Raw genomic sequence first — 24,258 nt, forward strand, 5'->3', positions numbered from 1 at the left:
ACGGATTATAAATAAGAAAGTCAAGGATTGATTGCGTGATTGGATTGAGGAAGCCTGAGAGCAAGGGGACCTGGAAAGTTGTGCATCAAGTTCAGAACGCGTAAGTTTGGTAACAATCGGTGCAGGCAGCAACCCAACCCATAAGAAAATATCCATGGACAGGCAGCAACCCTACCTACTAAGCACTTGCAGAGTAAACTCAAAGCAAGGTGGTCCAGCCATCATCTATTTTGACAGTAGCTTGTAGATTTTCCATACACTATCTGGTTACATGGGCGAAGGTGTGGTGTGAAAGATTGAAAGTTCGCAGTTCTTGTCTTTTTCTTGGCGAGGGGCAGTGTACTTGTGTTGAGCATTAACTTTCCTCTTCTTGATTCTTCTTTCACATTGATGTGACCAAATATGATCTCAGCTTCTTTAAAAAAGTGTGAAAAGTGATCATTTTCTTGCAAGACTTGCACAAGGCTCCTGGGATTCCTTCCTTTCTTCTGGTACAATCAAAGGATTCATGAGAAATTAGCATCTTCTAGTAACTTAGGTGGATGTCTTTGACATGAGACACAACAAGACGGGATCAGTTGTTCCATGGAAGACGTAAGATAGAAATCTGGACTTGGAAGGGAATAAAAATTATCCTTGTTGCTTCGATGTGGGCGTCAAATACTGCTACGCCTAGCACTGTGTCAGTGGAGACAAAGAGTTGATTTTCTAGTGCCCATCACAGTTAAACACTATTGTTCTACTGTGGAGCAGTGTAGGTGGGAAGTAAATTTGACCCCAAAAAAAGGGCTGCAGCTCGAAAACGTGTGCGTGTGAGAGAGAGGACCGAGGAGACACGGGGCAGAGAGACACCCAAGTTAATTGAAATGCCCATATAGTTTAAGCTTATGTTTCCCTGTCTGATGATCAGCTCAGCTCTGCAGGAAAAGCCCTACCCTCTTCCTCTCCTTCTCCCAATCCTAATCAAAGATAAAATCAGAGAAAAGGTCAGATTTCAGCACCACCTTGTAGATATTGTATTGACAAAGACCCACTTTCTTTATTATTATCATAACAAGAATTAATCTAAGCGCGTAGCCGAAAAGCTGTTTTAGACTAGGACATAAAGTGATTGGCTCCATCAATGGAAGCATTAAGAAGAAGATGAAAGCAGGAGCAGCTGCTGTATCCAGCCTGTGAGAAAACTAAGCTTCCTTTTTTTTCAGATATCCATCCCTCCACTTCAATTTTTCATCGAAGTTTCATTCTTTCTCATAAATCTCCGTTCTTTGTATATCATCTGTAGAGGGCAGAGATTAGGAAAAGGTATGGAGATTTGTGGTGAAGGCAATTCTGGTGAAATCCATAGGAATTCTTCTTTAGGAAGCAGCAGTGTTAGTGGTGGTGGTGATGGTTATAGCAACAATCCAAGAAGGTATGGAATTAATATAGCAGCATCAAATTTGATACATGCTCCATTGACAACCCTTTTGGAATACTCGGGTATACTAGGAGGAAGCGCCTCCAGTTATTCTCAAGAAAGGGAGCAACCGATTTCTTCTCCATCTACCTCTATTGGTGGTGGTGGTCATCAGGAGGTTACAATTAGGATAATTGGCTCCGCAGAGAATGATCATGATGATGAACCCAATACTTCCCCAAATGTTGAGGCGTTACCGTATGGTCAACGAGGTGGGGTTGTGGAGGGGAATGCGAATACTGAAAGCTCTATTTCTGACGGGTCTTCTGGGATTGCCACAGATTCATCATCTTCATCTTCTTATCAGAGATATGATATTCAGAACTTGGCTAGGTGGATTGAGCATGTTCTTCCATTTTCTTTGCTGTTGCTTCTTGTTTTTGTTCGTCAACATTTGCAAGGTATTTCTCCTGCTTCCGTCTTTCATTTTCTCTTTTCCAATTTATGAGTGATATAAAGATATTGTTTCCCATTTTTTTGGAACTGTTTTTCCTGTTGATGTCTGTATAATAATGAATTATTGATTTATATCAAGCCTTAATCTTGATCAGGGATAAAATCTGTCAGATGCAGAGATTATATTGTATCATTGGATGCACAATCAAATTATTTGTTCTGGATTTGCATCTATTTCAGGCTTTTGTGCTGCGTTGTGGATTGCTGCAGTTTTATTTAAATCAAATGATATTCTAAGGAGGCAGACAGCTCTAAAGGTTCTGTAACTTGTATTCTGGATTCCACTTTTCATGGTTTTTGAGTTTTAAATAAAACGAATATATTTGAAGGTAACTGATATATAGCCTTGGATTTCTTGTCATGTTTCTAACTATATAAAGAACTGGCTTCTGCAGGGAGAGAGAAAGAAGTCTGTTCTCCTAGGCATGACTGTAGTGTTGATTCTTCATGTGATGTCAATTTATTGGTGGTATAGGAATGCTGACCTTCTATATCCATTGGTTTTACTTCCTCCATCCACAATACCTCCTTTCTGGCATGTTTTATTTATCATCATTGTGAATGGTGAGTGCCTTTTATCAGTCCATACCACTGTGTTCCTGTGAAATATTTGTGCTGGGCCTGTAAGTTATGGGAATGGTCTGTGTAGAATGATTTTTCTTATGCTTCTGCAAATTTATGATCTTTTTGTTGTCTTTCCTTCGGCTCCAACAGTACTCTCTGTTCAGTTTCTTTGGAGCCATGAGAAAATGCACGTGTAGGTTTTCCATGATGTTGTTTTGCTTAGCAAAATTTCAGTTGGACTGATTGAAAGATTATACGTTTGAGAATTTGTTTTTTTTTAAAAAAAGGAGCGAGAGTAGACATTTAATCCTAGGCTTTGTGGTGGTGGACACAAGCCAAAGCGCCCCATGAAAAAATGGTTTGTGTATAGGATAATTGGAGTTGTCATTGACAAAATGCTCCTCTTTTTACATTATAAATTAAGCTTTTACTTATGATAGGAAGTTTTACCACGAGTTTTGGTTCATTGAAGCATCAAACAGTTTTTATTTCCTTTGTTGACTACCATGTAAAAGGGAAAAAAAGGAAGATTTCAGTAGAAACTAAATTTCTATTTTATGGGTTAATGTGCCTTCCACATGCTGTAATTGTGATGTGATCTCAACATATTCTCTGAATGGTCTTCTTTTTCAGATGCGTTGGTGCGGCAGGTAGCAATGGTGTTCAAATGCATGCTTTTGTTGTTTTACAAGAATAGCAGAGGCCACAATTACCGCAAACAGGTCACTTGCATATTCAAATTTTAAATTCTTATATGTTTATGTGTTTACAATTTACTCTTGTCTTATGTATCATTTTACATATTCTGAAAGCTTGAACTTTTACAGGGTCAAATGCTAACTCTGGTTGAGTATTTTCTGTTACTGTACCGTGCCTTGTTGCCAACACCTGTTTGGTATCGTTTCTTCTTAAACAGGGAATATGGAAGCTTTTTTTCGTCATTAGTCACAGGGTTATATTTAACCTTCAAGCTTGCCACAGTTCTGAGGAAGGTATGCTCTCATTTATATAAAATGCAATCTTTCTAGTACCATAATAAAACCATAGTTTATTGACATCATCTGGATCATAACATCACTTTCATATCTAGGTCCAACTATTCTTCACTGCATTGCGGACCTTGTCACATAAAGAAATGTACTATGGCTCTTATGCCACATCTGAACAGGTGAGCGGTCTTTTAATTCCTTTCTTTCCTCGCATAAGTGTGGAGAAACATAATCTTTCATAGTTAAGCATCATCTTCAGATGCAACTGCTAGCCACTTGGTGAACAAGAGCTTCTGCAAAAAGCCATGCAGACTTTAGCCTGTTATTAATGCCTCTTTGCTTGTCATTACTTGTATGGATGCTCATGCCAAACATGTAGCCATGCTATTCCGTGGCGGGATTTTTGAGGGTAGTCCTAATAAATAACCAGCACTGCAATATCCCATTGTTTGCCTTTGAACATTCAAACTTACAGCTAGAAATTCTCTAAAGACACCAGGACTTTTGAGAAATTCTCTAAGGACACCATGGCATGTATGCTACCCAACTTAATTTCTGGTTCATCATTACTTTTCTCAGCATTAATTGGTTTGCTATATTATATTTATGAATCTTCTGTGTTTTTATTATTTTTTTCTTGTGCACGAGTATTGGCACATTTTAAGTTTTCGTCACTAATTTGCAGGTCAATGCAGTGGGGGATCTCTGTGCCATTTGCCAGGAGAAGATGCATGCTCCCATTTTTCTACGCTGTAAACACATATTCTGTGAAGAATGTGTTTCTGAATGGTCATTTTCTCAACCCTTACTCTCTATTTCTTTATGAGAATCATATCTATCTACAAAGATGGATGCACTCCTGTGTGTGAATCATTTTCTGTTTTGCAAGTCTAGGCATTAAATTTTTAGAGTATTAACTTTCATAAAACCGTAAGTTATGAATGTCGTTAGGTATTGTATGGAACTATTAGTGTCAAGCCTGTTGCTCAGCAATGAGATTCTATGCTTGGTTTCTATAGCTTTCACTAATCACGTGTTAAAAAAGAAAATGACTATTAGCACAGCCAATTTGTGCCGAGAGGTCACAAAATAAATAGTGTCTGAAATCTGAAACTTATACGTGCCCGGTGCATAACAATTGAGTAAGTACCAGATCATGCCAATGCCTGCGTTGAGCTTTAGGAAAGATTGAATTTCCAGCTCTGTTTGATGGCTGGAACAATGCTGAGAATAAGTATTGCCTCCATTCTGTGCTGTGGCTTTCGTTTCTGAATAAAAGCCATTGTATTCCTGTTGCATGTGCCTCTTTTCTTTTCCTCCATTTACTTGATTACTGATTAAATAACAATGTATCATTGTCCAGTTGTACTTCTGAAATCTTTGGTATTTTCCTGTCAGCTAGGAAAATTGAGATGCTAAACAATAAGATGATACCAGAGTTGCTGCTTTTGCTGTCTCTTAATTAGCAAAATGCCAACAATGAATTTGCAACTACTGCTAGAAGTCCATATGAATTTGCAAAGCATGTTATGTTTTTTTGTTGCTTCATGTATCCTTCTTTGCATTTTCAGGTTTGATCGAGAAAGGACGTGTCCATTATGCAGGGCTTTGGTCAAATCAGCAGATATTAAATCATATAGTGATGGATCAACCAGTTTGCTCTTCCAGCTATTCTAAGATATGATGCTTGCTCTTAAACCAGGACCACTTTCACCTTTCAAAGCCAAATGCCTATGCCATTCTACAGATTCGCCATGTATGTTCTCGGCAGATATTTTTTCGAAGCACTGCTGACAGTTCACTGGAACTAAATGTTGACGTTCTCCTATTTGTTGTAATGCAGAGGTTAGATAGATCTTCCGGCCAATTCAATGTATTTATAATCTTTGAACCACAGATGGAGCACTTCCAGATCTTCTGTCAGTAACCATCGCGTTAACTTTTTTGTTTCTTTTTTCTTCTTTTCTTTTTGTTTTTGAAAAATATATTCAATGTATTATATGATATTGCAACAATAATGGTTAGCAATACACTTTGCAATGTTGCAAAAGTTCTTATAGTTGTTGATTGGCCAAATAAATTCTGTTCCCAAGTCATGAGCATGAGGCTCCTCAGAAGGCCAAGAAAATGCCAAGGTCGAACATTCAGTCCTGTGAGCATGGGATTTAGACTAGCGTTTAGGTCTAAACCTGATTTCTTATGGCCAACCCACCACACAAACCTACTGTTTGATCCGATACATGTTATCAGCCACAGAATCTTGGAAGCACTACCAGATGTTTTCCTCTCAGGGCAAAGCACGCTGCAAGGACACATTCGCCATCATTGAATTCATCGATCCACTATCTCTTAACAGAACCCCAAATTGTTCCACATTTGCTACAGCCTAACATGCAAATGCATTGATCCATCTCAAATGATTAAAATATACTTGTTTAAAGAACAATTATTTGAATCACTATTGAAGACAGCTTTAGACGGTGACCAACTTGGAGTCGCATGAATCCTTGACATCACCATGAATTTTATAATTAAATTCACAGGCAAAATACTCTCGAACAAACTCTGAAGAAAAGCTGTGGTTTTAACATGTAACAAGTTTAAAGTACGTAACAGGATGTATACATCGAGGATCAGCCCAACAAGGGAGACTGACAATGAATTACAAGGAAACAAAGACAAACCATACTGTTACAATTTCAAGCTTTTGTCTGAAAGGATTGAGTATAGAGCATTGCCATTCAAAAGGTAGAATTCGAGTGTTTTCTTATATCTGCTGCAATTGATGTCGAGCATATGAATTTGGTGATGTGGCACTCTTAGAAACCTCTACAGACCCCGGTGGGGGGACAGGATGAGGCAAGATGTCTTGAGTCACAGTCAGACTTGTACCGTGGGAAGCCTCTGTATACAGTGGAGGAGGTGACGTAGTGGGGATGGAGGGAGTATTGGAGACAACTTTCACGGGATAAACTTCAGTTACTTCTTCAGTTCCCTCATCTAAGTATACAACATCCTGCATAGTAAGCTGGTGATATTCAACCACCTCCCTTAAAAAGCGGTTCTCACGAGCATAGACTGAGTTCTCATGTGCCAATCTGGCCTTCTCTGCTAACAGTGTTTCAAGTTGAAGCCGAATCTGGAGTTGGAAAGAAGTTAATCAGAATTGAAATTGCATGATACAAACATAATATCATGTTTCATTTCCATTTGCCAAAAAAGAGGATTGCTTTTTCCCCAATTGATAGAATTAACAATCACATGAAAAATAATAGCACAGTAACTGAATTTTGCATGGCAACGCTCACACCAGTTAAAATGTCAACAAGGATCATGTTGTTGTGGTCATTGAATTGGGTTCTACACTACGGCCATTCTTTCCTCTTCTCTGTTTTCTTTTTTGAGAAATACTCTTCAGTCATTCTAGATAATGAGAAATGAAAAGCCATTCATACTCCCAGTTTTAAAAAAGAAACATGGGTCACAAAATTATTACTAAGGGTCTGTTTATTAGGAAGGAAGGATTGGGAGAAGGATAAGTCTGATAAAAAGCCCATTCAAACTGATTGCAAAGTTCAATATCAATTAGTCTTACGAAAAACACAGCAATAACAAATCCATCATAACATAGACTCTCTTCCGATGACATTGTAATTATATCCACATAGATTGATCACGCAATCAGGGTTTTAGTTGGTCTAGAATTGGATTTGAAGCTCGCCAATAGCAATATGATAACATAAAAAAGAATACATGCCAGCTCTCCTCTTGGCATAGCTAGGACCAACTTTTAGTACGAATAGGGTCTTTTAATGGACTGACTCTTTTGCAGTTGTCCATAAAAGCAGAAAGTACAAGCAAGCATATCTTACATACAGTTCCAGCATTCTGAAAATTGTAATGAGCTTTGAGAATCAAATGCTTATTATAATAATATGATGAAAGGAACTTGATGATGCTGTCAATTACAAAAGCATTAATATCCTTTGGCATGTTCAAAGTAATAGATAAACTAGCTAAGGCTACCTTATTCTCTTCTCTGCCCTCATTCCTAACATAACCAAGCACCACATTTCTAGTTCATTTTGATAGTTTGTCAGCAACCAGATTATCATCTTCCAGATTATCACAGCATTAGAAGATAAATAAGAGCAAATTGAGAAAAAAAGAATCATGGTGAAAGGAATGTGTACCAAATCATCATCTTCCAGATTTTCTCCCCTTTCATGATTCTCCCTGAGGATTTTATTTTCCTCCTCCAGCTGAGCACATCGCTCCTTAGCAAAAGCCAAATCTGCTTTAAAAGTTTTCAACTCTCGAAGAAGAAGCTTTGCCTTGGCAGCCATTGCCATCGCAACCTGTCACACAAAACAAAGGCAAATTATGTATATTGCCATGAAAAGTAAGCCATTACATCAAATCAATTAGGACGTATTTTCCATCCCAGATATCATTTTACACTCTTCCCACTCCTGATATGAAACCATCCTTTGCGGTTTTTCTAACCGCTTCCTACTCTATAGTTACTGTTACTGCTACTGCTAAGACAGAAGTCCATGCAGCATGGCATCCTGAAGGTGCAAGTCAAGTTTAGATCTGAAAAAGATTTCCTGTCAGTAGGCTGGTCCAGAGACATAGTACAAGCCCCAGTGAAAAAAGTCGTGGTATAGCAAAGAACCAATGCTTAAGACAGTAGGATACTTACTTAGAAGGCTGCTTTGATGAACGGAAGTAGTGGGATAACTACATGGACTATAGAATCAGTCAAAGAACTGATTGATAACACGGGTAGATACATTGGCTCTAACTTTAAAGAAATTGGTGCTATTTTGTACTATGTACAAATGGCAATTTGGCAAAGAAGTTTCTAACTAAAGCTGCACAAGTGTAGGACAACCCACACATGCAAATATACTTCTATTATATGAACAAGTGACACAGCTGCCACCTTACATCGCGAGATGCCTTCAGTTGAAGTTCTTGCTCAGTTTCTTTCTGGGGTTGTTGTCTATTGGTCTGCATTTGGGGTTGTTGCCACATGCTACTCCGATTGGTTGCCTGATTCTGTCCAGCAGCACCATTAGGCTTTTTCCGAATATGCTTACGAGTTTCTTGGATAATATCTGCAGTCCGGTTCTCCACTTTTGTTAGACCTTCCTGAAAAGGGGGATCAGCATTAGTGCAATCGAAGGAATTATGGATAATTTGAACATGGAATATGAATGAGGAGGCTCACCTCAACAGCATTGCCGATATAATTCAGGGAAGATGAGATTGCATTGAGTCCCTTCTGGAATGCAGGACTCTCTGTTTTCCGATAAGTCTCGTGAGAAGGGTATTGGTTCTGGTACTGCAATAACATAACATAACATCTAATGGGTTCACTTTAGCTCGTATGGAAACACTCACTTGACAGGAACAAGATATAAAGGGGACATTCAAGTTCAATCTAAGGGTATTTTTAGCATATCAAAAGAGTACCCCAAAAAACGGAATTTTTCTAAAGCTAAGAACTATTTTATTGGTTATGCATGTACGAATTGAGGTAAAAGAAATGAGAGAAAGCAAAAGGGAAGTGCAGGCTAGAATATTTGACCTTGGGCATAGTAGCAGAGTCAGGGACATGATGCTGCCTAGTGGTGGTCCTGTCAGTAGCTGAATTCAGTTGTTGGTGTTGGTGTTGGTGTTGGTGTTGCTTTTGAGGAGGAGAAGGAGCATTGTTGTTATTAGTATTGAAATCATCATCAAGAATAGATTTAGCTTTTCTAGCAAGAGTACCCCAAAACCCTTGCTGCTGCTTTGTTTCCTTCATTGCTTTCATTGATGTGTACTCGTGATAATAGGCCTTGTTCGATTCCTCCTCCTACAGTAGTAGGATTCGAGCACAAAAAACCCAAACCCATTTCAATATCAAGAAAATGAAGCAGAAAGCAAAATGCTTCACAGCAATTAACAATATAAAAAATAAGAGATAAGAGGGTTGGATCTGCAGCAAGGTAATACTAGTAGTAGAAGTAAATAATTACCTTGGTAGAAGAAGAATTGAAATTGGAAGAGTCAGAGGAGGGGGAGGGGGAGGGGGAAGGGTGATTAGTGAAGGCGTAAGCGGAGGAGAGAGAGGAGTCTCTATGGGCAGCGGAAGAAGCTCTTATGGCTTTGGTAGCCAAGGATGTGGAATTGCTCTTATTCTTAATGTTACTATCATTTGGAATTTGAACATCTTCGTAACTCCAATCCTCTTCGTCCAAAGAATAAGAAGAAGACGATGTTGTTGTCGTGATTGGAGATGGCCTGCTTCTGCTGCTTGTGCCTGATGTTTCCTCCTCGAGCTGCTGCTGCTGCCTTCTTCTATATGCCATATTCCGATAGATATTTTTGAGATGATCAAGGCTTCTTCTGATAAAATCTCCAACTACTTGCCTGATCCAACCATAGAATCAGAAACCCCTAATTCTCTCTTCCTTTCTCTGTTCCAGAGAGAGATTGATAGGGTAAATTTGCAACCGGTTAGTGTAGGAGGAGGAGGAAGACAAGACAAAGAAAGGAAGAAGCAGTTATATTACAACAGACAGACCAAACACACCTGACCTGACCTGGCTCCTGCAACAACGATGTTAATGTGGAGAAGAAGATCCACTTTCAGCTCAGCTCAGACCAGACCTGTTTTATATGTCGCCGCAGCACTCACTGCCCCTAGTTTTTACTCTCATTTTCTCCTTTTAATTCCACCAAGTCTTCTTCATCAACATTAATTTTTTCTCTCTCTCTCTCTAATATATAAGTGTGATGAAATTGTATTATTGAACCAAAATATGTTTGTGTTTATCTCAGAATTTAAATTTATAACATTTAAAATATAATCTTTTCAAAAAAAAAAGAAAAACAATATCACTCAAACTCAACTTAAACAAAAATTGATCAGATTTTATATTTCACCTCTCTCATGCTCTTCCATGAGATTTGAGAAGGGTCAGGAAGGAGATCTTCATGACTTCCCTTGAACTGAAGAAGAAGAAAGGAAAAAAAAAATAAAAAATAGAGGCATCCTGTCCAGTACAAGGTGCATAGAATCCAAATGTCACCACCTTGTGTGAAGTTTCCCATTTTCATTATATTTGGGCTTATGTTATCCATGATGGGCCTGGTTTTGTCACTTAAGTGGGCTTAAGTCCCATCCTGCCAATCCTTTTCTATTTGGCCCATAATGGTAAAACGCTCACTTGAAATGTCCGGGCTTTTTGTTCGGCCTCATGGACCGCCATTTTCCGCTAGCTATGGTCAGAAGAGAGCAGTCGGTAGCTGTTACACGCACCAGTATATCATCTTCTTGTCAGAACATCCATGAATTGACTCTTCTCCCCTTCCCTCCCATCTAGGCACTTGATTTACCCAATCTCATATATTTTGTAAAGCATTGAGCAAAAATACCAATTGAAAATACGAAGAAATCTGATTTATTTTGAATTCTTTATCAATATTTACGAATTATATATATATATATATATATATATATATATATATATTAAAAAAACTGAAACCAATATAGTTTCGATGTTACGCTGAAAGGTAAACAAAATATCTGGTAATGTCAAAATCAAAGATCCGGGAGGAATCTTGTCGTTTGGACACGACTTATTGTAACTCCTCCTACAGAATATTAAAACGTAACTTCAAGAGATAAAGATGAGATTACTGGCAAATTTGATTCCATGTCGTCCGTCTAGAAAACCATTTTTTTATTCATATCTATAATTAAGCTTACAGCATAGCGAGTCCGTGATAAAGAGAATTTTTTATTTATTTTTAATTAGTTTACACGAGTACTGAGATTAATTACATCTCCTTTTCTAACGATTTAATTGCAATGTTTTTTATTAATATATTTCACAGTTTTACATTAATTTTACTATAAAAAACTCTTAAAATCTTGATTAAAAGATTTAATTTATAATTTATTTTAAATATATTTTTTCGAAGCCCAAGAATACTTACATTATCAAACGCCAATTAACTTAATAAACCATTTTTTTTTAGCTTGTCACAGAAGAGAAATCATGGTTGATCCCATTTGCTGTGATTGTCGTTTTTTTTCTTTTTCTTTTTTTTGAAACCCGAGCTGTGGTTATGGATTTGTTTTTCTCTCTTTTGGAAGGACTTCACTTGATCATGATTTTATGAATTTAAACACGAGACATCACATCAATTGGCCAGCTAATGCATGCTACCACGATCAAAAGCAGATCTTAATTCCAAGATTCACACACACACTCGACGACTCTACAGTCAAAGCATATACTTTCTCCAGATGATTGTCAATGGCGTATCTGTGTGTGTGTAGCACATGGAATAAGAAAAGTAATAATTGAAGACGTGTTTGGAGTTTTTTTCGGATATAATTTATACGGGCCAGCATCGTCTACTAGTTTGCCCAAGTTTGTTGAAAATAAGGAAAATGGTGGGTTGGTAGATCATGGCGGTGGCCACTATTCCCAGACAAACAAACATGGGTTTTTCTGACCAAGACGATAATGGAAGCAGTCTTACTTAAAGCATTCATTTGTTTATTCAGGCAATACATACAAGAAAAAGGTTAAATGGCATGAAACAGCAGCTTCAGAGATTGTATTGGTTTATGTATACACACAGACATAAAAACACATGATATGTTTGGTACCTCATGCTCCAAAATTCAATATTCTAGGAAACTTGAGTTTTTCAGCGTTTTGATAATGAATGATCATTTATTCATTTTAATTTTCTCTTTTTTAGAACTAAGAATCTAGAGGGTTGATGACATGAGTCTAGATTCTTGTAAAATAGTTTCTGCTAGTGGGATTTTTGAAACCTTTCAATGATTAAATTGATGAGTTTATAATAAAAAATTACACTAAATAAGCATTAAATTCTAAAATTAAAAACTTTTATTCTTAGTTTGTATATTATAAATGTTGTAAGACAAAAATTATGAACTATTTATTTAAGTTCATACTTAAATTATGAACTTTTTTCTTTTTTGTTTGAGGGATTAAAAGTCTATTATATTAATATAAGTTGATACAAATATTTTTTTATACGGTATTAATGTTGATGAAAGTACCATGTGTTTATAGAAAATAATTTATATTATTTTATATATAATATTAATGTTAATGAGATTAACTTTTATAATCAATATTAATGTTAATTGATACAAAAACAATTCTTGAAAAAACTTTTACGCAACTAGGATATATAGATTTCTCTGTTGAATCTTAGGATATGGGACAATCCTAAACACAAAGATGTTGATTCTAGTGTCCCTCTATGTTTAAAGGCATATAAATCTTGCATAGCCGAGTTTAAAAAAATTAAATTTGGTATCTTGACAAACTTATAAGTGCGTATAACCGAGCCAAGAAAATCGAGTTCCATATTTTATACCACAAACATTTAAGCTGAAAGCATAGAGGAGTTAAAAGAAATTGATTTTGACATCTTATTATATCCATGAATATTTGAGCTTTAAAAAATATTGAATCCGTCATCTTGCCAGCTTTTTTTTTCACAGGTTTTAATCTGTGTCTAGCTTTTATGAGGAGTCATGTTTCTGTGTGCCCCTGTGTTATTGGCCCTTTAAGTCAATGTATACTATGCGCTAATCCATCGGTTGGCTCTGCCCCTGGAATTATTTTCCTTTGGGAATGCCTCCGTATGAGAATGTGCTTTTTCTGACCCTTAGATGTTTTTTAACCACATCCAACGTGCACGCTTTATTGTGTTTATATATATATATATATATATATATATCAAGAGTTTTCACAACAAAAATAAAAATTCAACTTTTTAATTAAATTTACAGTAAATTAATAAGATAAATCGCAAGTCACCTTCTGTATCTACCGGATAAAAAATTAAAAAAAAATCACAATTTTTTTTTTTATTTCACATAATTGTTATGAAAAAGTAAAGAATTTTTATCTAGTAATAAATAATTTTTCAATATTGATTTTTATAGATAGGATTTTACGGTGATTCTGAATAATTTGAAGTTTGGGGTGTGATAGCTGTAATTTTTACATATATGTAGTTCTGTATCTTTTTAAAAAATAATATAAATTATAATTTTGAATTTTATCTAACATTTTAAAAAAATTAGGTTAGGATATGTTTTTAATATAAGCTATTATTATCTTTTTTAAAAATAATGTAAATTATATGTAGTTATGAGATCTAATGGCTGTAAAAAGCATGTTCGCGTATCCTATCTGATTACCAAACTTCTTAATACGATATTAGTTTGTTTTTCTGTGTTATGCTATGATATAGGCTATTATTTTGTTTTTCAATGCCAAAAATGGTGTAGCCGTTAAATTTTTTATTATGAAAAGGAATTTTAGGTATAAATTAAAAAAATTATACATGCGTTTAATCAAATAAATTAATAATTAAATATGTCAACAAATAATAATAAATTTATTGATTTGAAACAAGGAATTGAGTTAGTAAACTAAGATAAATATATTATTTTAAAAAAATATATTGGATATTTATTTTAGTTTGAAATCAAGTCCTAAAATTTTTAATTAATAAAATAAATTTTAATTTTACCAAGTCAAGCACAACATTTAAATCTTTTATTAACATTGCAAGATCCCAAAATAAACCAATTAAATAAATAAACATCAAACTCAATTTCAAGTTAACTTAATGTAAAATGATTAAAATAGAAAATAAAAATTTTTAAGTAGTAAAAAAAAAAAAGAAAATAATGTAGATAATTATTGCAACACTGCCAACACATGTATTGAATCGTGGTTTTTTTTTTAATATTTTTTAGATGTTTTATTGCCTTGTGTGTTGAATTAAGGATTTCAAACATCATTTCAGGATTTATCAAGAGTTTATTTTATAAAATTAAACTATAATTATTAAATGATTAAATAAAAAAGGATGTGAATGGGAGAAAAAAAAAGATTTAAGGTGATAGAAAACTTTTAAGGACCCAATAAAAAAAAATGAAATGATGCAAATGAAAAAAAAAAAAAACTTGAGATGGCTCATTGTGAACAATTTTGTATCCAAAGTTTTTTAATGTATATTATGATTAGTTCCTCTTGTGCTCTATCAACTTTATATTTTCAAGGGAGATCACATGTCCTTGTTTAGAATATTTTAAATTTGAAAAAATAAAATTAGTGTTTAACGGATGATCTTTCTTGTTCTAGTAAAAAAGACTTGTTCAATAGCAAAAATTACTTTTCATTTTTTCACTTTTGTTTCTTTTTTAAAAAATATATATAAAAAATAATAAATAAACCACGTTGAAGATCACATGACGTGTATGTTCAAAATCCAGTGCATGTTTAAAAATATGACCTATCTTTTAACAAAGCTCTGGGATGTTAATTTGTTTTTTAAAAAAAAATATTAAGATGGTGACAGATTGGATTGATTCTAGTCCCTTAACAACACGTGCAATTTTTTATAATAATTTTTTTTAATTATATGATAAAAATATATGCTTACAAAATCGATCAATCTAAAAATAAACACTTATTTGAGATAGTAATAACTCTATAGAAAGCAATAAAAAATAAATAATACAGTTTATTTCTCAACAAATCTAATATTAAATAAAAAATTAAGGAAAAAATTTTAAAAAATCAAATGATTAAAAAAAAAAATTATATCTGTCTAGTTGGTAAACTCATCAAAACCGCAAATCAAGTTACCTGGGCTAGCATGTCGAACATGCGAACTGAGTTATAGACTTTAGTGAGATTATAATTTGTTTTTTTTTAACTATTTTTTATTTAACTATATAGTAAAAAAAAATAGACAATCGCTAAATTTAACACCAACTCAATACTAATATATTGGAAAAAAACAAAAAAAAACACATTAAACTCTCCAGACCTCTGGAATCATGTCACCTAGTTAAACCTATGAACGTGCTCATGGATTTTATAAAGTTTAATAATATAGCTTTTTGTCTTTTTACTGTATGATAGAGAAATTGATGGGGAAAAAAGTAATGTTTAATTAGAAAAAAAAAAAGTCAACTCATCAAACTCGTAAGCTGGGGCAACTCGGGTTACCCCAGCAAACTTGCAAGCCACACTAACTTTATAGAAAAACAAAAAAAAAAAAGATTGGTGTTATCATTATCATGATCACTATTACTATCACTATCATTATTACCATCACTTAATACTATTGTTACTGTTACTGTTGTTGTTTTTATTGTTAAATTAACATACGAATCAAGTCAACCAGTCAAACCTTGTAAACGCATCTTATGGATTTTACAAAGTTTAATAACACGATTTTTCTTTGAATCTATTTTTTTTAGAATATGAGAAAAAAAAAAAAAAAAAGTCAAGTTCAATAAAAAAAAAAAAGAGAAAAAAACAAACAAACCTTTTTATGGTTTGTTATTTTTTTCTTCTAAAAAAATAGAAGAAGCCAGAGAAACAAATGTAAATCAATATATTTAATATCACAATATAAATAATTTACCTAGTTGTGTTTAATTTATTTTTATTAAATTCAATTTCAAATAGAAATCAACAAACATATAAGATTTATTTAATAAAATTAAAGTAAAAAATATTATGCAAGGCTACACGTAATAAAAATATCATAAGAAATAAGTATTTTTTATTTTAAAAAATAAATCTAATATATATAAAATAAATTTAATTTAGAAATGAATCATGCTAATCTCTTCAAAAAATCTAACAAATCCAATATAACTAACAATTAATAACTATGTAAAAAACAATCACAAAGAAGTAAAATACAAACTTAATTTTTTTTTTAAATAAAAACTATAAAAAAGAAAAAAAAAAAAGAATGAGGTCAGGCCTTGTGCGTGACTCACGACCAACGGACCTGCGCGCGCATGGGCCTGCAAAGTCAGGCACAGTCACACGACCCTTTTAAAAAAAGATAATGGGGTTAGGTGACATGCCTCAACTCAATTAGGAAAAAAACAATGCTTCATCTGTTTTATTAGATAACATGTTGTCCAACATATCTAGATTCCGGCTATTATGGTGGCTGGAAAATCGAGGTGCCTTATTTTTCCCTCTAAAAACCTATTTTCCATCCACTTTCAATCCAAAACATTGTAATAAATCTGTGAAACCAATCTTTAAGCTCCAAAAGTTCAAAAAAAAAAAAAAAAAACAGTCCAAAACCAAGAATTGACTCGTAAACCAATTTCTTCTCAATCTCATATCTGAATGTTTTAAGCATTTTCAAGGAAAAAAAAAAACCTCAAGTCAAACTCCCCACATCATATGAAACTATTTGGAATAAAAATTTAATGTTTTGGTGGTTAGAATCGTTGAAATTGTATCGTTTTCTCTCTAAATTAGATTCCAGCTATTTTTTCTTTCTCCTCTCACCTACTAAGGACTAAAAAATGATAAAAATAAATTTTAGTATCAAAATAATTTTTCTCAAACTTTAATGGACATATCACCTTATAGCAAAACAAATTAGGATAAAAATGTATTTCATAAATAAATCTGGACTATATTATTTGTTTTTTGCACCATAGTCCCTTGTATTTTATTCTAACTCTCATTCCTAAAAAAAACATGCAATCGAGCTGTAATCTAGACTCAAAATGGCTAAATTGTGCCAAAACAAATTTCAAAGATAAATCAATTTTTTTTTTTAAAACAACACTATTTTAATCCACAATAAAATATAAAAAAATAAATATAATTTCATATAAAATAAAATCAACACACCATCTAGCTTTATAGTTAGTATCTATAAAATAATTGCCTGTTAATAGGGAGGAAAGGGGTCATAATTATTAACTCTAGGAAACATATTTTATACAAAAGAAATACCGTATACGTTACCGTGGAAAAACAGGCAAATGAATGGTTATGATTGCATGGAATGACATGTTTAATAAACATGTATAGACAGACACAATTATGGTCTTAATCGCATTCTATGAACAGGTTGAACATATCAACAAGAATAAAAACAGTTCTCCCGTGCTGGAGTCCAATATTCTACATGTTTTCCTCTCTTCCTTTCTCCTCAAGATACCATATATTTGTGAAGTTTTAAGAGAAATATTTGGCTTGCTGCCCCTCGAATTTCCAATTGCTTTTTTTGTTAACCAGGATTCTTAATTTTTTTTAATGAATATTAATTAAACAAATATTTTAAAGAATATAATCATAGCAAAATATAGCCAGTGGTACAAAAACAAACAGGCGAATAAGCAGCGGTAGAGCCTCGAGCGAAGAATGGCTTCGAAAAAAGAAGGAAAAAAACCTCCATTAAATTACAGCCAAGGAGAGGGGAAGACGGATGGATGGCCTGTCCCATAACTCTAATGTTTGGAGAAGGGTGTTTATGTAATTCAAGGAGCTTATAAGTTGTTAGCTACAAACCCTAGCTATGTGTGAGTGTAGTGTCTAGTGTCTACGCCAGGAGCTGCTCTAAAATAATGCTAGGTGGAGAGGACAGGGTTTAGCTGATTGATGATCAGAGAGAGAGAGAGAGAAACCCCACCATCTGTTCCTTTCCCTTACTATGTGGTATATTGTGGATATATGTATGTGGTATATGAGGCGTCACTCCCTGTTTATGAGCAGAAAGAGTGGGAGAGAGGGAAGAGAAGAGAGCACTTTATTATCCTCCGAATAATTACACATTCCCTTGTGTTCCTTTCAGCTTTATTTATACTCTACTCTACTCTACCCAAAGCCTTCAACAGCTCCTGGAAAATCTCCTGTGGCTGTGGCTCTGTGCCTGTGAAAAGAAAAGGAAAAGAAAAGAAGAGAAAAAGATGTCCCTCCCTCATCCCCTCATCTCCCTTTCTTTTATGTTTTAAATGAACAACTTTGCCAGATTTGTAGAGACCCTCAATCGCTTTCTACCTCTTCTCTGACTCTCACGAGGACAGCGACATTTCCTCTTCCCTGCCTTTATTGCAGCTCTTAATTAATTATCTTCCGTGATTTCTGCATTTCTTTCTTTACTCCCTCTTTTCATTTTCATCTTCTCTTCTATAAATATTCTCGTAATTTTCTTCTACCATACCATGAGTACCTAGTATTCTTCTCTTTGCCTTTCTTTTCCACAAACAAGGAAGGAAAAGAAGAAGAAGAAAAGTGCAGCTGAAGCTGATCATCGTGGAAGCACCGGATGCTTTCTAGCTTTTGATATAAGAAGGTGCACGGCCAGTCTCAATGGAGCTAATCGGTGTCGCAGAAAATCGGCTTGGTAAGCAAAACTAAAACCTTTCTCTCGTTAACTTGACCCCGTTAGGTTCTATATTTTTAGTGGCCATCTTAGCCACAAGTTGCTTCTGTCTTTGTTTGAAGAGAAACTGATCTCTAGGTTTTTACGGCTGACTTCCTGATAGAAACTTGTATGTAGTTACTAAAAGGAGAAAAAAACAGGGCGGATCTCTGGTTGTCGTATAAAGTTACGGATGATCAATATCTAAACCTAAATTGATCTGATACTGGACACCGTTATTTGAGTTCTTCAGCAATCTAGGCTCCAGTGCTTAGTGGGGTTTTCCTATTTTGGCAATTGAGCTGTCCCGTTAGCCTGCTGATTATCCTTTTCCTTCCCTTGACAAGTAAAAGACCTCTTGACTCTAGGGTTAGGGTTCATGCAACCACATTTTCAACAATCTAATTCTTGAACCAGTATCATTTTCTGTCACTGAATTCTGACCCTTTAATTCCTAGATATATGGGAGCCGCTTGCCAGGAATATTCCTGATTCCATTGCTTTCAATATCTTCATTTTAAAGGCTTGAAAATCTCGTAGATAACATTTTGAAGTGTTCTTTGGCTGCTGTTCTCTCTCTCTCTCTCTCTTTTGGCCTGCAACTAGAAGCCATTGGCTTGAACAAGTTTCCAAAATGGCCGGTTTATCCGTCCTCCCTTGTGAATGGTTGCTACCTTTCTCTTACAGTTTATGTAGGATATCAGAAACAAATCATGATTCCTTGAATTTCTCATGAACAATAAATTGCATTTAGTGCGAAGCTTTGCCATTGCAATTTGCTGTTTAATTAGTAGCAGTAGTGAATTTCCCTTGCTACTTCAAATTGATAAGCAGATCGTCCTGTTTGATTTAGCAAATCCAATAGTAGAATTGAATCATTGCTTTCATAATTTGATTTAGCTTGAAAAGAATGCTCAAGCTTTTATAATTTGAATTACCTGTATGAATGTTTACTATTTGCATGTATTCATCTCTGTCCAGTAACTAAACATTTGCGATATTCAATTATTAATCAGAATACTTTGCTATATTTCTTTTCATGAGAAATGGTTTAAGAGAGCTTTCTTCAGTCCACTCATGGACGGGCGAAGGGTTTGGATTAGCTGCCGACTCATTCATTCAAACACAGTAGAAATTAAGGGAGCAGTATGGCTGCTACTGTGAATGTGTGAATGATGCGGGAGATAAATTTCATCCTTTTCTTCTCTGTGCTTGGACTGAAGGGAGCTCCCTTTAATCGTCTATTCACGATCTTATCAAGCAAGGGTCCTCCTTTCGTTAAATTTTCTTCCTTGTCATGTTCGAGAATCAAGTAACTAAAATGAAATTCTTGTTACTTGTCAGACTTATTTTACTTGTAGCATCGCAATCTTGTCTAATTACATGCTCAATTTTCTCAAGTAAAACGTATGCATACATGACTGTAAATCATTCACGTAATGAATTCTTTAATTTTGACCGAAATTTGGCTGGTATTTAGTATTTTGTGTTTTTTAGTTTATTCTGGTCTCACCGTTTTTTATATATTGTTTCAATCCTCCTAACAATACAATCCTTATCCAATTTTGTATCCTTAACACTTTGGAGGGATGCTGCTGTGCTTGCTAGAAAACTTTGACCAAATGAAGATAGCCCTTGTAAAATTGAACCTCGCTAGCCTAGTAGTATTTGGTGAATGACCGATCATCTACCATGAAATATTGGAATTGATCTTTTCACATGCATGTTTATATGTCCAAATGAGTACATGCGAAAGATATTCATCCACTTTTCTCATTATATACCAGCACCTTTACTTCTCTTTTTGTGTGAATCATCCATGGAAATTACATGATCATCCAGAACGACAAGTCTTCTTTAAATTTCCCATCTTTGTTATTATATGGGAACCCGCAGTGCATTTGATCAATGTCCATCGGTCAAAAGATTTGCTGTGTTTATTACGCAAGAGCTGGCTGACCATAAATGAATGGAGCCGCTAGAATTTAACCGAAATCTGGCAAAGGAGAAATCATGTTCTTTTGTCTTCACCCTCTTTAGCGTTTTGTCTTGTCACTTGCCTCCTCTCCCTTCCTGTTTTTCTCATCGTGTAATCATGATCCACAGGACCCCTTTAGCATAGGACGTACAGGAGTTAATTTGTAGCTTCTCTCCTGTTTGTATCAGGGCTGGATGTGAATATGCAGGAGTAGTCTTATTCTCAAAGTACGATAATGCTAGTTGCAAGTTGCTTTCTGGCTATCCAAACAAACTAGAGATCTTGTGGATGTTTGCTTGACAAGTAGCTGCCAGCAGCATGTCACAAATACAAGGACTAAACTGGCTAGACCAGGCATGTAAAATGTGATGTGGTTAGGACTGGGCAGTGAATTTTGTCACCTGAATATTTTTTCGTATTTATGGATTTTGCCCAGTTGTAAGACTAGCCAGGTTAACCAAACCCTAGGGCAGGCTGGTGGTGTTATCTTGTCAAATGGGTAGGGCTTAAGAAGGGGGTACAAACAATGCGCATGAAGGCAGAAACCTGAAGATTCCACCAATCATACAGAAGAAGAAGTCTCGTTTGGTGGTGTTGAGTTGGATGTTGTTTTTGCATTAAACGCGTTGCCTCGTGGTCTGTCAAAGCGTATGTGGTTGGAACTTGAAGCTAGTTTATGGCCTTATTATTTTAGCCTATTATATGTTGTTTTGTTTCTCCATAAAATAACATGGCTTATTTTATGGCCAGCGTGAGAGAAGAGAGAGATGGGACTGGTCCCTGGTCCCTGGTCCCTGCCGATTATCAAGTTGCTTCCATGCCATCATCCCCCATGTTTAAACCTCCTTGCCCGCTTTAACTGGTCAAGTGCATCATTTTATACGTGTATTTAAATAAAAAAGTATTAACACACCAATATCATATTTTTTAAAAAAGAAAAAAACTTAAAAAGAATGTATCTAATATTCTCTCTTCCTTGCAGCTCTCTAGGAGTTGATTTAATGCATCACGTCTTTTTTCGATCTAATTATCAAGCTGTACATGAAAAATCCGAAATTTCCTGGTGGGTAAGAGGTTTAAAGATCTGACAATAACCAAGTTAAGATTTATTAAGCGTAAAGACCTGACAACAAGTCACATAAAATAAGGCAGTTCCTTGGGGTGATAAAGGGGTGGAAGTACAATTGAAGTTGATTTTATATTACTCATCGAATTCATGCAAATGGGGCGTGTTTTGCTGTCTTCTTGCACTATCTCTTTCTTTCTTAAAAAAAAATTCTTGCATTGCATACGAGGATTGATTTTTGGGTTTTAAATTAAAAACACTTTACTACTACTGCTAAGTACGATTTGTGTCAATTCTTTGTAGTATCTTGTTGTATGGTCCTGGTAGGTATGCATGAGCTCCCAATGCTGCTGCATTTATAGTTTTCCAAGTGCATGTTCACGTGTCTATAAGCCATTTGATTGATTCCGAAATCCAAAATTGCCTTTATTAACTTTTAAAATCCATCACCACCAGTAAAAAGAGCATCGGGGTTTATAACTGGAACCAACCTTTGGAAATTATATATGTTCAAGGACAATCTAACGTGTGCGCTTTGTTTTGTCTGGCTTCCTGTAATATTTCGGGAAACACAACTTTATAAAAAGCAAGTTAGGTTTTTTCGCCTTTTGCTCTCTATTCAAGATCTTAATGTGAATATTGGCTGATCTGATCCGATACTGATATGATATCATCCTTGTCTCAATCCAAGTCTATGGGTTCTTAATTACATGTTTTTAGGCTTGATCTAAGGAGAACAGATTGTAGCTACAACCAAGGAGAGATATCAGGACATGTATCTATATATGGAGGCATACATGTAATCCTATATAGACATTTAACACGTACGTACATATGAATGAATGAAGAGAAACTCTCTCTGTTCAACTCATTATCTCTTTGGTAGATGAGGTTCAATGTGTGTTTTTCTAATCTTGGTCTAATCCTTTCAGAACGCGTTAACTGGTCACTAGTTTTCCTTGCTATCGAAATCGAATACACCACTCCAGACTCTCTCTATTATAAAAAATACAAGTAAAACAGAAACTTACTGATCAAATGAAGCCGGGAAAAAAAAAAAACTTGATGCCTAGGTATTACTGACCTTACGGATCTTCTTCTAGAGAGCGAAGCTCGGGTATGGGATGTAGGGCTGGCCTCCACGATGAGGATTTCTGGTACTCAACGTCACAAGCGTTCAGCACTACAATCTGACCCCAGTTCAGCCGCGGCCCAATATCTTCATTATCGTTAGTGCCAGGTGAACAATCTGACGGCATCTTCTTGTGGTGGGTAGATTGGGGACCTGCAGCCCCTCTTGAACGTGCCAACCTCATTAGACCGTCGAGGGTGTCCTTGTCTATAGCTTGCTGGCCTTCTTCAACCAGGAAGTATAGCCCATTACAGCGAAGCTCAATAGAATCCGGCAGTACCAGTAGCGATTGGTCTGACCTGCATCTTAGTATCATATTACGTGGGTTAGATGCTAGGATCTCTTTAACGTGTGTGCCTTCCTTGATTTTCATCACCTGACCATTTTGTTTGATAACAAGGACATGCCTCCCTGATTCCCCTGAGGCACAGGGGCACGAAACGGAGCCGCCCATAATTTTCGAACCTTATTATTTACCTCCATCCTTTGTTTTACGTGTCGTTTATGTAAGGGCGAATGTGTTGGTAGTTTTGGGTATGGACAAAATGCTTGTAGGAGAAATCAAGGAACTTCTGGATACCAAATTTAAATTGCATGCCAAGTGTGTTTTTTTGTCTGTTGGAATGATTGATTTATGAGTATAATCAACGAAATTCCACCAAATTTATTTATGAAATGCCATTTTCTTAGTGGCATTTGTTGACATGCTAGCTGTTACAACAAGAGGAGCAATAACTCAATCGGAGCTTCATGCATGGAGAATTCTGTATAAACAAAGAGATAATTACCTCCTCATAATTCTTTGTTTTGAGAACCATTTTCACTTAGCACCTCGTGTTTTGGTAAGTTGTGGTTCCCATCTTAATAAGATAAAATAAAATAAAATAGGATTGAATAAAAATGCATGATTTTTTTTGGACCGAAACCTTCTTGGGATAAGCTTGGTTATATATATAGGCATCCCCATAAAAAGATGAGGGTTGCAGATAAGCAAGATTACAGGAGGGAATTCAAAAATATAAAGAGAATGAGGAATTAGTATTCGCAACTAGTTAGTCCAGTTTATGATATGAACAAGGTATTTGTCTATTAAATAATTCATTATTGCAAAGGTTATTTGATTATATTTTCATTAAGAATTAACTCAATTTTTTATAGCTAACCACATGTTTTTAAGGTAAGATGGAAAGTAAGATTACAAGAAAATAAAGGACGGAAAGGGAGAAGTCTTCAAAATACAAAGTGTAGAGTGTAATTCAAAATAGAGGATAAAAGGGGTAATTAATTCATATAAGTAAACTTTATATATGAACACATGTCAAAATCATATTATTATTAAGAGACTTAATCATTAAT

The 24,258-nt window shown here is 35.1% G+C and overlaps 2 protein-coding genes and 1 long non-coding RNA gene across 7 annotated transcripts; 2 read left to right on the forward strand and 1 right to left on the reverse strand.

The window, feature by feature from the left end:
• Positions 1-110: 110 nt before the first annotated feature.
• Positions 111-5,527, forward strand: LOC118054046 (uncharacterized). Of its 2 annotated transcripts, XR_012167591.1 has the most exons (10): positions 111-1,175; positions 1,286-1,860; positions 2,096-2,172; positions 2,311-2,479; positions 3,113-3,201; positions 3,307-3,471; positions 3,570-3,647; positions 4,154-4,257; positions 5,040-5,224; positions 5,312-5,527. XR_012167591.1 is itself a non-coding variant. In XM_035065488.2 (9 exons), exons 1-9 carry the CDS (start codon positions 1,144-1,146, stop codon positions 5,143-5,145), a joined length of 1,395 nt encoding a protein of 464 aa, XP_034921379.1. In that variant the 5' UTR covers positions 113-1,143; the 3' UTR covers positions 5,146-5,527. The 2 variants fall into 2 exon arrangements, 1 of the variants encoding a protein (XP_034921379.1); XM_035065488.2 differs by having other exon boundaries at positions 113-1,175; positions 5,040-5,527.
• A 507-nt stretch (positions 5,528-6,034) lies between these two features.
• Positions 6,035-10,531, reverse strand: LOC118054045 (uncharacterized). 3 transcript variants are annotated; one of them, XM_035065487.2, is made up of 7 exons: positions 10,062-10,531; positions 9,495-9,935; positions 9,065-9,331; positions 8,705-8,818; positions 8,422-8,625; positions 7,662-7,826; positions 6,035-6,607 (listed from the first exon to the last, which is right to left on the reverse strand). In XM_035065487.2, exons 2-7 carry the CDS (start codon positions 9,825-9,827, stop codon positions 6,236-6,238), a joined length of 1,455 nt encoding a protein of 484 aa, XP_034921378.1. In that variant the 5' UTR covers positions 9,828-9,935; positions 10,062-10,531; the 3' UTR covers positions 6,035-6,235. The 3 variants fall into 3 exon arrangements, with proteins under 3 accessions (XP_034921378.1, XP_034921377.1, XP_034921376.1); XM_035065486.2 differs by having other exon boundaries at positions 10,057-10,531; XM_035065485.2 differs by having other exon boundaries at positions 10,052-10,531.
• Positions 10,532-17,786: 7,255 nt separating this feature from the next.
• LOC118054051 (uncharacterized) lies at positions 17,787-21,402 on the forward strand. 2 transcript variants are annotated; one of them, XR_012167634.1, is made up of 2 exons: positions 17,787-18,708; positions 18,851-21,402. It is a non-coding gene; the product is annotated as an uncharacterized lncRNA (long non-coding RNA). The 2 variants fall into 2 exon arrangements; XR_004688458.2 differs by having other exon boundaries at positions 20,893-21,402.
• Positions 21,403-24,258: the final 2,856 nt, after the last annotated feature.

Source organism: Populus alba, chromosome 13, assembly GCF_005239225.2.
Source record: "Populus alba chromosome 13, ASM523922v2, whole genome shotgun sequence".
In the NCBI taxonomy this organism is placed as follows: domain Eukaryota; kingdom Viridiplantae; phylum Streptophyta; class Magnoliopsida; order Malpighiales; family Salicaceae; genus Populus; species Populus alba.

Bases quoted from the DNA above. Each gene is read 5' to 3' on its own strand.
- LOC118054045 (XM_035065487.2), bottom strand. From the start codon at position 9,827: ATGGCATATAGAAGAAGGCAGCAGCAGCAGCTCGAGGAGGAAACATCA. The intron at 9,332-9,494 runs GTAATTATTTAC...CTACTACTGTAG, and splicing joins TCAATTCTTCTTCTACCAAG to GAGGAGGAATCGAACAAGGC. The intron at 7,827-8,421 runs GTAAGGTGGCAG...TTTGTGTGACAG, and splicing joins AACTGAAGGCATCTCGCGAT to GTTGCGATGGCAATGGCTGC.
- LOC118054046 (XM_035065488.2), top strand. From the start codon at position 1,144: ATGAAAGCAGGAGCAGCTGCTGTATCCAGCCT. The intron at 1,176-1,285 runs GTGAGAAAACTA...TATCATCTGTAG, and splicing joins GCAGCTGCTGTATCCAGCCT to AGGGCAGAGATTAGGAAAAG. The intron at 3,202-3,306 runs GTCACTTGCATA...GAACTTTTACAG, and splicing joins GCCACAATTACCGCAAACAG to GGTCAAATGCTAACTCTGGT.